Source organism: Malaya genurostris, chromosome 1 (genome assembly GCF_030247185.1).
Source record: "Malaya genurostris strain Urasoe2022 chromosome 1, Malgen_1.1, whole genome shotgun sequence".
Lineage (NCBI taxonomy): Eukaryota > Metazoa > Arthropoda > Insecta > Diptera > Culicidae > Malaya > Malaya genurostris.
Window position 1 is genome coordinate 107,710,044 of NC_080570.1, and position 14,623 is coordinate 107,724,666.

The 14,623-nt window shown below is 35.8% G+C and overlaps 1 protein-coding gene across 1 annotated transcript; it reads right to left on the bottom strand.

Moving 5' to 3' along the window:
* Positions 1-7,050: 7,050 nt before the first annotated feature.
* On the bottom strand, positions 7,051-10,055 carry LOC131427409 (uncharacterized). Its single transcript, XM_058590572.1, has 6 exons — positions 9,469-10,055; positions 9,113-9,351; positions 8,122-8,215; positions 7,574-8,054; positions 7,348-7,514; positions 7,051-7,287 (listed from the first exon to the last, which is right to left on the bottom strand). The coding sequence occupies exons 2-6, from the start codon at positions 9,118-9,120 to the stop codon at positions 7,051-7,053; spliced, it is 987 nt and encodes a 328-aa protein (XP_058446555.1). The 5' UTR covers positions 9,121-9,351; positions 9,469-10,055.
* Between the last annotated feature and the right edge of the window lie 4,568 nt (positions 10,056-14,623).

A 14,623-nucleotide genomic window follows, 5' to 3' on the forward strand; every position in this document is an offset into this window, starting at 1 on the left:
GACAAATTAAACGTGCTACAACTCTAAATGAGTTAAAACAATTATGTATTTCACATGTAAAATCTGTCTTATGAACCGATTTTAAAATATATATTACAATTTGATTTCTTTAAAATTATGTAAAATGAAGAAGAATGTATTTTGACTTATCACTATTTTTTGTAGATGTTAGAAGTTATTATGATCTGTATGATGATGATGGATTTTTTTTTGTTATTAGTATTTTAGAGTTGATAAAGATAAAAAGTAAATGAGTTGTCTACAAAAGTTTGAGCCCGCGCGCGTAAAGCAGTCAAAGACAGTCTAGAAATGGAATAAGGCTGAATTAAGAGATGTTATTGTTTGAGACCAATTATGATTTTCTTGAGTTATGCTGGGATCTACAGTTGTTGATGAAATTGGGCTTGGCTCTGCTCATTCGCAGTCTCGTTATTCCATCGTAGCTGGTGGTGATAACGATGAACTGGTCCGGCGGGAGGGGCCTGGTGAATTATTGTCTGATACTGGTCGAGATATTGGGTTCGATTCCTAATTTGTTCAAGGATCTTCCCGGGTTGGAAATTTTCTTGATCAACCCTGGATAGTAATTGTAATATATAATGTAGTATAGTAATTTCTTTTTGTTCAGCTGCTCTATCGAAGGAATATCTATGCCTGCTAAGTTAACCAGCTCGTTTCAATTTTTGATTACTGGTTAAAGCATGTAATAATATTAATTATCACTTAGATAACTCGTTCAGCTCACACCTTTGTAGGGGTATGAGGTGGGACCATCATCATCATCCTTCAGCTTTATTGAAATATTGCAAAACCATTTTTCACAAACTTACACTTAAATATCTTGTAGTCCTATACCAAGATACTGAATTTCATCTGAATCCGTCTTTCGGTTCTGAAACTACAGGGTGATATGTTTAAAAGTTAAAATAATGTCACTCACTTTTCTCAAACATGGCTGAACCGATTTCTTAAAATTACGAGTCATAATATTCCATAACAAATTGTGATTTCTATCAAGATTCGGTTTCCGATTCGGAAAATGTTAAAAATTCAACTTCAAGAGTGTTACTTATGTAACATTGTGAAGCGAAGCGAATGCTCGAAAATTGGGTAACGAATTTCTCCACTTTGTAGATCTCAATAGTCAATTTACTTGAGTTATATCGGTACCCGATTTCGAGTTCTGTAGTTACCAAAGTAGTGGTCTTCTTCCTAAATTGATTTGAAATTGTTTAAATTTGTAGTTCATTATTGATGGCTGAAATCCGTCATTATTGATCCTCAATACTCGATTGCGGACGGATCGATAATAGCGGTCAAAATCTCTTTTAATTTCTCATATATGAATGAGCCGATTTTCACAAAGATTCCATTGAATGGTTTTATCATATTCAAAAACGTAAGTAATCTTCAATACTGATTCCTAAACTATGTTTCGTATGTCCTGTAAGTTAATACCCAAACATACTTTTTGATTTCCACCTTCAGTAATATAACACATCACTCAAATCACAGATGGTGCAATCATTGTTTAAAACGACTATGTGTGAATTTTCATGAAATTTTGATCAATCAGAAACAATATGGTCCGATAGTATAGTGTATCGTTTTCGATACATTGGGCTCAAAACAATTGCTTGAGTTGATTTACCGTTGCTTTTCGTTGAAATAGAATCCTGTGAAAGCTCAGCAATGGCTTCAGAAGTGTTATCCAGACTCTGCTTCATCGGAAAAAACCATTTGTCATTGGTTTACTGAATTTGAACATGGTTGTACTGAGACCTATGATGGAGCCCTTTTGGTCCAATTGGGGTGGTTACTCCAGAAACATAAAAAAAAGTCCACACATTTGTTATATCTAATAGTAACTTGAAATTAGGTGAGATAGTTGAGACCGTTATGATATTAAAAGGCAGTGTATATATTATAATTATGCATGAACAATAAAAAAGCTTTTTTTCAAAGTGGATGCCGCGTTTACTTACAGTCGATCAAAAACAAGGAAGTGTTGATAATTTAGAGCAGTGTTTGATCATGTTTAAATAAATCAGATTTTTTGCGCCTATACCTGACAATGGTTGAAACATGGATCCATCACTTCACTCCGGAATCAAAACAATCATCATCTGAGTCAACTGCCGCTGGTGACCCACGTCTGAAGCGTCCGGAGGAACATCAGTCAGCTGGGAGGTTATGATTTCAGCATTTTGGGAGGCACATGGTACAATCTTCATCGATTATCTTAAGAAAGAAAGAAAATCAATAGCGAACACTAACAGATCGGCTGAAAAGTTCGTATCGTTTCTATGAGAGGGCGCCACTAGAAATAAATCCATACCATTTTCAGTTAGTACCAACCTTCAAAAGATTCGTGTATAAATTTGACAGCTGTCTGATTATTAGTTTGTGTGATATTGCATTTTGAGTGAAGATACTTTTGTTATTGTGAACAAAATGGAAAAAAAGGAATTTCGTGTGTTGATGAAACACTACTTTTTGATGAAAAAAAGTGCCGCCGATACCAAAAAATGGCTTGATGAGTGTTATCTAGACTCTGCACCGGGCGAAGCAACAATTCGTAAGTGGTTTGCAAAATTTCGTACTGGTCATATGAGCACCGAAGACGATGAACGCAGTGGACGTCCAAAAGAGGCTGTTACCGATGAAAACGTGAAAAAAATCCACAAAATGATTTTCAATGACCGTAAAGTGAAGTTGATCGAGATAGCTGACACCCTAAAGATATCACAGAAACGTGTTATACATATTATTCACGAATATTTGGATATGAGAAAGCTTTGTGCAAAATGGGTGACGCGTGAGCTCACAATCGATCAAAAACAACAACGAATTGATGATTCTGAGCAGTGTTTGGAGCTGTTATATCGAAATAAAACTGATTTTTTTCGTCGATATATAACAATGGACGAAACATGGCTCCATCACTTCACTCCGGAGTCCAATCGACAGTCAGCTGAGTGGACTGCACGCGATGAACCGAACCCAAAGCGTGGAAAGACTCAACAATCGGCCGGTAAGGTTATGGCGTCTGTATTTTAGGATTCGCATGGTATAATTTTCATCGACTACCTTGAAAAGGGAAAAACCATCAACATTGATTATTATATAGCGTTATTAGAGCGTTTGAAGGACGAAATTTCAATAAAACGTCCTCATTTGAAGAAGAAAAAAGCTTTGTTTCATCAAGACAATGCACCGTGTCACAGGTCGATGAAAACCATGCTGAAATTGAACGAATTTGGCTTCGAATTGCTCCCTCATCCACCGTATTCTCCAGATTTGGCCTTCAGTGACTTTTTCCTGTTCTCAGACATCAAGAGAATGCTCGCTGGTAAAAAATTTAGAAGCAATGAAGAGGTAATCGCTGAAACTGAGGCCTATTTTAAGGCAAAGGACAAATCGTACTACCAAAATGGTATCGAAAAGTTGGAAGATCGCTATAATCGCTGTATCGCCTCTGATGGCAATTATGTTGAATAATAAAAACGAATTTTGGCAAAAAAATGTGTGTTTCTATTAAACGATACGAACTTTTCAGCCGAACTGTTATATAGCGTTGTTAGGTCGTTTGAATACAAAAATTAGGAAAAAACGGGCTAAATAGAAGATATAAAAAACCCTTCTTAATCCACTGATAATGACTTTTTCTTGTCATTTATATAGTCTCATAACTACTCTTTTGAGATTAAACCCTCAGCCGTTCCATGCATAACTGCTTATATATATATATATATATATATATATATATATATATATATATATATATATATATATATATATATATATATATATATATATATATATATATATATATATATATATATATATATATATATATATATATATATATATATATATATATATATATATATATATATATATATATATATATATGTTCTGTGTAGAACCGTTCTGTGAACTTTCAAATAACCTAATAGCACCGTTTTTGAAAAGAAAGTGAAAATTCCCTTGAATTCCACTATGAAATTTGAAATTATTATTTTGTTATGATACTAACATAATAGTGACAGACAGATTCCAGTATTACGAATGCTATTTGAAGTCAGACTCCTAAGCTGATACACTGGGGATTAATACAAATAGCATTCGAAATACTAGTATCTGTTGGTCACTATTACGTTAGTATTATAACTAAATAGTAAAAAAAATCATAGTGGAAAGGTCTTATGATCCCATGGCTGCTATTGAATACGAAATTGAATTGAAATGAAGCTCAGGTTTAAAAACACAACTGAGTCCATCAGCACGATTTTTCAACCGTGTTGAAGAAGCCAGAACTATTATGGAGGTACGAATGTCTGTTACCGGTGCTTGATTTTGGTTGAACATGGCGCTGCTGTTGAAGAAAAAGCATAGCCACTTTACAGAAAGTGTGCGCGAAAGAATGTTAAAATTTCAATGTAATGGAGTTCATTCCAAAATAATAATAATAATGACAATATTCGAAATCGAATGACAACAACAACGCAGCGAATACTGTACGTCCGAGACATATACAATCGTGCGCTCCTGCTACTTCTATAAATCAAATTCATCATAAAAGCGTTTTTGCTATTAATCTAAATTGGGTTATTGTACCAATAGTTATCTCATTGGGGGAGCCCTCATGTTATTTTGTGGATTACTCGACAGAAAAAAAGACCTGTTTTACTCCTCCAACTCTTATGCCTTTCTCATATTACTCATATTTTCGAAATGAAATGTTTCGCCTATCAACTCACAACACCTGCCCAAAAGAAGAATTACATTACTAGTTCAAAGGATTTCATTCGTTTTTACATAGAACGCCTCCAAATGCTCCTTTTAGTCGCAAACAGTCTATAGTCAGTTTCGACTATAATATTTCACAAATTGTTCTGGAACGTACATCGTCTGTGAAGGATCTTGGTGTCCTCCTGGACTCCAAGTTAAATTTCAAGGAACGCATGGAGTTTACTATCTCCAAAGCCTCCAAGCTGCTAGGATTCATTTTCCGCGTTACTAAAGAATTCGATGTACATTGCTTGAAAGCATTATATTGTGCCTTAGTTCGCTCTACGCTCGAATACGCCTCGGTTGTCTGGTCACCGTACTACCAAAACGATATCCAACGCCTTGAAGCAATTCAACGGAAATTTGTTCGATTTGCTCTGCGTCGCCTTCCTTGGAGAAACCCTTGGAACCTCCCAAGTTACCATGCCAGATGCAAACTGATTGACCTCGATTTGTTATCTGTCCGTCGCGACATCAGCAAGGCTGTGGCTGATCTCCTCCAATCAAGAATAGACTGCCCCGAGCTCTTAGAGCTTTTACAAATAGATATCCATCACCGTAATCTTAGAAACTGTTCTTTTCTTAGAACCCCCTATGCTAGAACTAATTATGGGTATAACGAGCCTTTTACCAGCATGTGCCGAATAACATATTCAACCACTGTTCCAATTCATTCGACTTTAATCTATCACGAAACGTTATCAAAAAATTGTTCCTAGGGTTACTATCTCATTAGTTTTAGTTTTAGTTAGTTTAGAAATGCTATGTTTAAGTGAAATGTATCATTTGGATGATTGTAATCTGTTGATGCTAAAGATAAGGAGGTTTTATGCCTGTTGGAGAGCAAGTTTGACAGAAACTAACTCCACCGGGCTTTTCCCTGCTCCAAATAAACAAATAAACAAATAGTCTTGTATAGAAATACACTTTTTAAATGAAAATTTCTGCAATTATGCGCTGTAATTCCGAAATTGATAGTCAGCTTGTAAAAACCGTCATTTGGAGCGACGATGCAAAAAAAGAAAAACCTCTTCTAAATTTGGCTCAAACATGTTTCAATTTGTAAGCTATGTTAATTGCTTACTAAACGTACGAACTTCAGCTATACCGGTTTGCAGATCCCAGTTCCGGAAATAGTGGTCAAAAACTTCAAAACGGAACTCACTAATTTTTCTCAGCGATGGTTCAACCGATTTTCATAAACTTTGACTTAAATGAAAGGTCTTGTAGAATTGTAGCATCTTGTAGATTGCTATTGATTCTTATTCGGACCCGACTTCCGGTTCCGGAACTCGAAAGTGAAGTGTGTTTAAAATTCCAAACCATCACTTGGAGGGAAGCTGCATAAAAGGGTAAATTCTTCTTAATTTGAATTTAAATTAACACAATTGTTTACAAATTCAAAAGGTTATATTAGTTTATACCTAAAAAGACGTTCTAATTTTTATTCAAGCGTGCAATAAAGTTGTTCGACAGAATCCTCTAGTGATATATATGAAAATACAAGAAATCTGAGAAAGTCATCATTACACCACTGATTAAAACAGGTTTACTAAAGTGTGTAGGATGGTGTACGCTCTGGTGAATAGTGCGTGAATTTCTGAAGAAAGAACGCGACTTGGATGATAGGAATCGAAAAAATAAGCACAGTACGGGCAACAGCGATAAAATCAACTTCAAGGACTATACATTGTGTGACTGATTGTACATTGTTAAATATTTCTCGATAATCATTAGAAAAGGTTCCAACAAAGAGAAACTGTCATTTGCACTTAGGATTTTTTCTCGTGTTTGTCTTCATTTACTATTGCAACAAATGCGACTTCATACGGAGAAGGTTACTGTCATCAATTTGAACTCAACAGTACTTCGTGGCCATTGTTTCCACGAAAGAGTAATTTTATCGAAATAAATTTTCTATTGAAATATGACTTTGATTTCGGCGATAAAAGATCCCAAAAAAGCAATATTTTACTGTAATCTCAACGAAAACAGAAACAACCGAAATATTCGGTTGATTATTTCCGAATCGTCGACAATTCGAAATGCTCTACCGATATACGATTTTGTAAATTAACGTTTTTGACAGCAATTGAGTTCGGTTCAGTTTTTGGATGACAAACTAAAGGTGTTATGTACATAACTATGTTTTATTATCACATAAAGGAAATTACAGTTAAATTGAATTCTGAATGAACACTAAGTAAATTTTATAATGGAAATTCAATAATAAGTAATTTTTATAATGAAAATAATTTACGCTTGCTGGCTTCGATTTTTTTCTATAATTGCATTCCCTCGTTCCAAAATGTTGATGCCGAACTTCATTGCTTCAATGATTGGTAAATCCCGTAGAATCCTATCCAATTCTTGATGTAATTCTGCAAATATAAACGGAGTGGACTGTCTCACTGAAATCACAGGTTCTAGAACGGAAGAAGTCACAGTTATTAAAGTTGCGTCAATGTTTTCTTCATCTTTGCGTGATAGTTCCTGTTCAATATGATAAAAATGTGGTTAAAAAGTTAATATCAATTAATCAGATTTTCTTACTGCAGCAGCTCCAACTTCCACAATTGTTGGCAAAGCTCGTTTTGGAACGGGGAATATCCAATTTTCCGGAATAACGTCAAGTGCGTCCTCGAATTTGTCGATACTACATTGGTTTGAATCTTCGAGTGTTAATGCCTTGACAAGTTGAGTAACTGGCTTTTCTGGATCTACAAATTTAATAATATATGATTAAGTACTCCGATTTCCAATACTGACAAGTTCTTACCCGAAGAAATAGTAGAAATGTTTAAATCACACGGCGATGGCAACAACGGTTTCTTATTTAAAATAACAACTAGATAACTGAAAAATAAAAAATTAAAATAAATTATAAACAAGTAAATTGGTAATGTAATAAATGTGTGGTTGAAAGCATATTGCTTTGGGGTTATCGATTTTGGTGGCGATTGAAAAACTGCGTCTAGTAAACGATGGGACGAATTTGTCGTTATGTTCGCGAACAGTTTCTCCGGTGGTAGAACTGGCATCTTCACTGAATCTTTCAATATTCCTTCTCCTTCATATGGACTACTTGAAAGCACTTCATCAGATTCTCTTGCTAGAAATGGTATATTTTCAACTTCAACATATTCGGTAAGCTTCGACTCCTTCCATGGCATAACAGTATGGCCGTTTTTCGCTTTGGCTAAATGAATCGAATTCCTGCTAATGATTGTGTTTGAGAATTCTCTTCCGCATAATGAATCCTGTCTCAGTTATGAAAGAAAAATGTTAGATTTTTCATACCATGTTATTCAAATCAATTGTTCTTACATCAAAGCAAAACATGAATTCAATTTCAAACCTCAGTTCGAAAAAGCTCATGAACGGACCCAGCTGCACTCCAACTACACTCCAACACTTCACGCTATCAGAAAAGACAACAGAAAAATATACATTAGAAATTGTAATACCAATTTTAAAAATTAGTCTCTACACGTGGGTATATTTCAATAGTAATAAAGAGATGAAATGTACTATTCAAAATTTGTTTAACAGCCGAAGTATAAATATAGCTTATTGGTTTATAAACTAGACATCGAATGCAATTGTTTTCCGCATAAATTCAATCCTAAGTTAAGATTTTTCACTCGAAATCGTTTCAGATTGATTTATGCTTTTCGGGATGAATATTTTTCGTTATCAAATTTACACTGTAAAACTTGATTCCATTGTATTCTTTTTCCATTAAACAAATCACAATTATTTAAGACACATGACAAACAAAAGCACAGAAGTCTAGATTTTAGGCCACTTTAGTTGTAGAAATCAGAAATTAAGATTTAATTAAATCATTGAACGCAGTAAACAATTGACCAAAGATCTCTTCTCCTGGACCATTTACGTGTTTTTCACAAAAGCATCCATTTTAATTCCATTCACTTGATTTTATTAACTATAAATATCACAAACAGTTAAAAAAAATAACTCATCTAACAAAAATTTTCGAAAGTTATATTCACAAAAACATTTAGCTCATCCAAGTAGTCACTTTGTAAATTAAAATGACACCCACATAAAAATAAATTCACTTGATTTCCAACGAATGGCAATACCGATAATAATTTGCTTCAGACCGACGAATTGTGCAACGAAGACCGGTCTTATTCATTTATAGACTTACTGATACATACCTTATATATTGTTTATCAAATGATTCGAAATTTCTATTTAAAAATCACACTTGTTTGGAGCATTTAATTTAACTTTATTTCAACTAACTGCAACAAAAAATTAATCAAATTATTTACAAAACTGCACTCACTTTGTCATGTACTCATGCACATTTGTATAATTCGGTATCTTCAGGAATCGACGTATTCTCTCCAAAAACGGAATCTGATTAGGAGTTTCTCCTCTTGGATCTCGAAGAAAAAGTGGCCTTTCAGGTTACCAGATCCATCATCCTAACTATAGTCTTGAATCTTCTTTAAATCAGTTTCCGGCGCCGTTTACATCAAATTCTTTACAAAAATTCCACATCCGAATAAACTAAATCCATTCCTAAAAGTATATCTCAAATATCTACGAGAAGTCGATTCACATCTTGTAAAACACAAGTGCCCGAAAGACTATTGAGAATCGAACTCTACAATAATTAATATATGAAAATCTACTTACCTCCAATCGGTCACTAAACATTGAGCAGCCACAAGAAAAACTTGACTGTCTGAACACATCAATTGCGTGTCGGATTCGGTCTGGAACACACACGCCGAGTCGCTAGAAACCGCTTCCGGTCCTACGGAAGCAGTAAACGTCGCGAAAACACTGGCCACGATCACTAGCGGTACCAACGCTGACAGCAAACGATTATGCATCTTGACGTTTTCCAATTCAAACAAACAATGAGCAAATATTTATCTGCTTTCGTAATGACGCCTACTGCGACGGCTGTTTTATGCGCGGTGGACAATACGCGAAGCGTTGCATATTGCTGCAGCGATGGCGTCAAGCGATGCACTTAATCTTTATATGTAAAGAGTGATGTAAGTTTGTATGTTTGCAACGGCATAACTCCGGAACTACTGAACGGATTGCCACCAAATTTGGCACAGGTACTTCTAGCTCTTCAAAGATCGTCATAAGAGTATTTTTATAGGAGAGGGAGCGTAATAAGTGCCCTTATCCGAGGGGTTATGACAAAATCTATCAAATTTGACCAGATTCAATACTTTTTGAAGACCATAGTTATAGTTAAAGGGAAAGTTATAGTTAAGGGGGAAGGGAAAGTCATGGCAAAATTTATCTAATTTGACGAGATTCAATACTCTTGATGACTATACATACTTTTAGCAAAACTCAATTATGGTATTAAGGGTATTTGTAGAGGGTAGATATCATAAGTACCTTCAAAAATGGGGTTTAACGTGAAGTTGATAGATTTTTACAAAAAAAAAACTATGCTTATGCTATGCTATGAGTACAGATATATTTTACACTTCAGATGATCATAATGACATTGTGGGAATGAAGCAAGCATCTCAACGGAGTGCCAAGGTTAAATTGTTGATACACCCAAACCTCGGTTTACGAACACTTTTTTTACGTCACTGTTTTTACGAACCAAATCCCAAATAAAGTAAACCTTTTTTACGAACCTACTTCGCAAAAAGAGGTTTTGGCATACAATGAAAACGATTCCGGGTTGATATTCCTTAAAAACTCTGAATATGGGTATCTTCGGAACGGGTTGGATGAGTAGATGAATACCTACAATATGGGTATTTGTCGGAAAACGATGTTTGAGGTGGATAATTAATATATGAAAATCTACTTACCTCCAATCGGTCACTAAACATTGAGCAGCCACAAGAAAAACTTGACTGTCTGAACACATCAATTGCGTGTCGGATTCGGTCTGGAACACACACGCCGAGTCGCTAGAAACCGCTTCCGGTCCTACGGAAGCAGTAAACGTCGCGAAAACACTGGCCACGATCACTAGCGGTACCAACGCTGACAGCAAACGATTATGCATCTTGACGTTTTCCAATTCAAACAAACAATGAGCAAATATTTATCTGCTTTCGTAATGACGCCTACTGCGACGGCTGTTTTATGCGCGGTGGACAATACGCGAAGCGTTGCATATTGCTGCAGCGATGGCGTCAAGCGATGCACTTAATCTTTATATGTAAAGAGTGATGTAAGTTTGTATGTTTGCAACGGCATAACTCCGGAACTACTGAACGGATTGCCACCAAATTTGGCACAGGTACTTCTAGCTCTTCAAAGATCGTCATAAGAGTATTTTTATAGGAGAGGGAGCGTAATAAGTGCCCTTATCCGAGGGGTTATGACAAAATCTATCAAATTTGACCAGATTCAATACTTTTTGAAGACCATAGTTATAGTTAAAGGGAAAGTTATAGTTAAGGGGGAAGGGAAAGTCATGGCAAAATTTATCTAATTTGACGAGATTCAATACTCTTGATGACTATACATACTTTTAGCAAAACTCAATTATGGTATTAAGGGTATTTGTAGAGGGTAGATATCATAAGTACCTTCAAAAATGGGGTTTAACGTGAAGTTGATAGATTTTTACAAAAAAAAAACTATGCTTATGCTATGCTATGAGTACAGATATATTTTACACTTCAGATGATCATAATGACATTGTGGGAATGAAGCAAGCATCTCAACGGAGTGCCAAGGTTAAATTGTTGATACACCCAAACCTCGGTTTACGAACACTTTTTTTACGTCACTGTTTTTACGAACCAAATCCCAAATAAAGTAAACCTTTTTTACGAACCTACTTCGCAAAAAGAGGTTTTGGCATACAATGAAAACGATTCCGGGTTGATATTCCTTAAAAACTCTGAATATGGGTATCTTCGGAACGGGTTGGATGAGTAGATGAATACCTACAATATGGGTATTTGTCGGAAAACGATGTTTGAGGTGGTTCTGAAATCCAATATGGCGATTTCCAGTTTCTTGATAATCTATAAAAACCCTTAGAATGTGGGTATTTTCGGAACAGAATTGATGAGTAGATGTCGGAGAACGATGTTTGAGGTGGTTTTCGGAACAGGATTGAGAGAAGATGTCGTAAAACGATGTTTGAGGTGGTTCTAAAATCTCATATGGCGACTTCCGGTTTCTTGATATTCCTTAAAAACCCTTAGAATATGGGTGTTTTCGGAACAGGATTGATGAGTAGATGTCGTTAAACCATGTTTGAGGTGGTTCTAAAATCCTATATGGCGACTTCCGGTTTCTTGATATTCCTTGAAAACCCTTAGAATGTGGATATTTTCGAAAAGGGATTGATGAGTAGATGTCGAAAATCGATGTTTGAGGTGGTTCTAAAATCCTACATGGCGACTTCCGGTTTCTTGATATTCCTTAAAAACCCTTAGAATATGGGTATTTTCGGAACGGGATTGATGAGTAGATGTCGAAAATCGATGTTTGAGGTGGTTCTAAAATCCTATGCGGCGACTTCCGGTTTCTTGATATTCCTTGAAAACCCTTAGAATGTGGGTATTTTCGAAAAGGGATTGATGAGTAGATGTCGAAAATCGATGTTTGAGGTGGTTCTAAAATTCTATATGGCGACTTCCGGTTTCTTGATATTCCTTAAAAACCCTTAGAATATGGGTATTTTCGGAACGGGATGCATAAGTAGATGTTGGAAAACTTGTTTGAGAAGGTTCTGAAATCGAAGATCAATATAACGTAAACCATGAAAATAAAGAAATTGTCGGAACAGGTTGGATACCAATAAACGATGTTTGAGCTTGTTTCAAAATTCTTTGCGGTGACTTCCGGTATAGTGTTTTCAAGGAATATCAAGTTCAAGGAATGCGGTAATAACTTTCAAGGAATACTAATAAATTGATGTCGCCATCTTGTATTTCTAAAAAAACCCAAACATTGTTTTTCGATGCTTATTATTTCAAATTCGATCCAAAACTACCAAGGTTTTCAAGGAATGTCAATAAACCTGAAGTCGCCATCGTGGAATTCAGAACCTCAAACATCGATTTTCGACATTTACTCACCAATCCCGTTCCGAAAATACTCATATTTTAAGGGTTTTTAAGGAAGACCAAGAAACAGGAAGTCGTTATCTTGAATTCTGAAACGACCGCAAGCATCGTTTTCTTGCACTTACACATTTACATCCGTTCCGAAAATAGCCATATGATGGAGGGTTCCCACATTTATTTCACAAAACTTTTTTTACGAAGTGTATTCGAAATAACGTAAACTTTTTTTTACGAACTACCTCTTTTTACGAGCCCCCGTTTAGTTCGTAAATGGAGGTTTCGGTGTATGATCTAACAACTCCGAACACCTGAAAATATTACCACCTAACTTGGCACAAGTAATTCTTGCCAAGGATGGCTTTTATCGTATCAAAGAACGTTCACTGGCAACTCTTCAACGATTGAATCAGTGCCATCCCACTTAGAAAAGAACGTTCAACGGTGGTCCTTCATTGGTCCAATACGTTGGAGCATTGGTCCAATGAAAGTCAAATCAATCGTTCAACGGGAGGCCAACACGGGACCTTCGTTTGCCGATTTTGAAACAGACCGTTGAACTGAATGCCATTTTTTTTCGTTCAACAAACCCGGCAGACAGAGGTCCATTGTTGAGCCATTTTAACATGAGGAGTTGACCCCGTTGGACTAGTTTTACTGCAGAATTTCTGCAGTTTTTTCCACTTATTTGTTTAAACTAACAATACATACCTGCACAAATTTTCTTTCTATGTAAAGGTAACACTTAATTTTCACACTATTTTTGCAAGAGAAAAAACAACAACAAACCGTTCCAGCAAATTGAACGAATATTTCGTGCAATATGTCGTTCAACAAGCGCTCAAAAACCAACAAAATTGAACGGCCTGCTGAGAGGGATCAAAGAGAGACGGAAATCATCGCAACAACAAAAACCCGGCATGGCTCATTTAACATAGAATCGACACCAGTGCGAGAGCGAATTTCTCTCGATGACATTTCTGAGAATCAAAGGTTAGCACACTGCTGTGGGGATCTTCTCTGAAGCAACAAACGGTCGCTTATTCTCGTTCCGCGATCCGATTCTATACAGGTAGTTGATAATTGCAATAGAATCATTTTACTATTGCCGCTTATTCTAATTATGTGCATATAACCTTTGTACAAGTTGTGTCTATGGAAAAGTATGTGAATGCTCCACACAAGGGTTTTGAAATATTGCAACCTAGTATGAGAATCATCAAGTTGAATAATCGATTCGATTTTCTGCGGTAATTGTCAATTTGCGATTCTCTCTTGGGAAATTCCACACAGCAACGATCATTATCAGACTGTAAATTTTTTTAAGGGCGTAAAATACTCTGAGTATGAAATGGAGCAAAGAAATGTAGCAAAATTCTCTCACGGTTCATGCATTGAGAGACTCGAGTTCTTGTAGCATCTTCTACCGGATTGAAAATGTTGTATACAATACAGATAGCAATATAGCAGCTTCCGTCAAATTTTCGGCAATCACCAACACTGATTCTTGCAGTTCATTGGTTGCTATAAGGATATTTTAAGAGGGGAGGTGTAGTAAGTGTTTGTAGTAAGGAGGAATTTGAGGAAAAATGTTTGCCCCAAAGATGAACGTAAGGATATTTATACACGTGAAAGGATAACAAGTGTATAAGAAATAAAGAAGCTCTTAGTGAAAAATTCCGACAAAAATCGATGCAATCTTCAATTGAATCGATTCGCTCTCTGTATTAGTTAGTAAGTTAGTATATAAGTTCCTTTTCCCCATTACACAATAC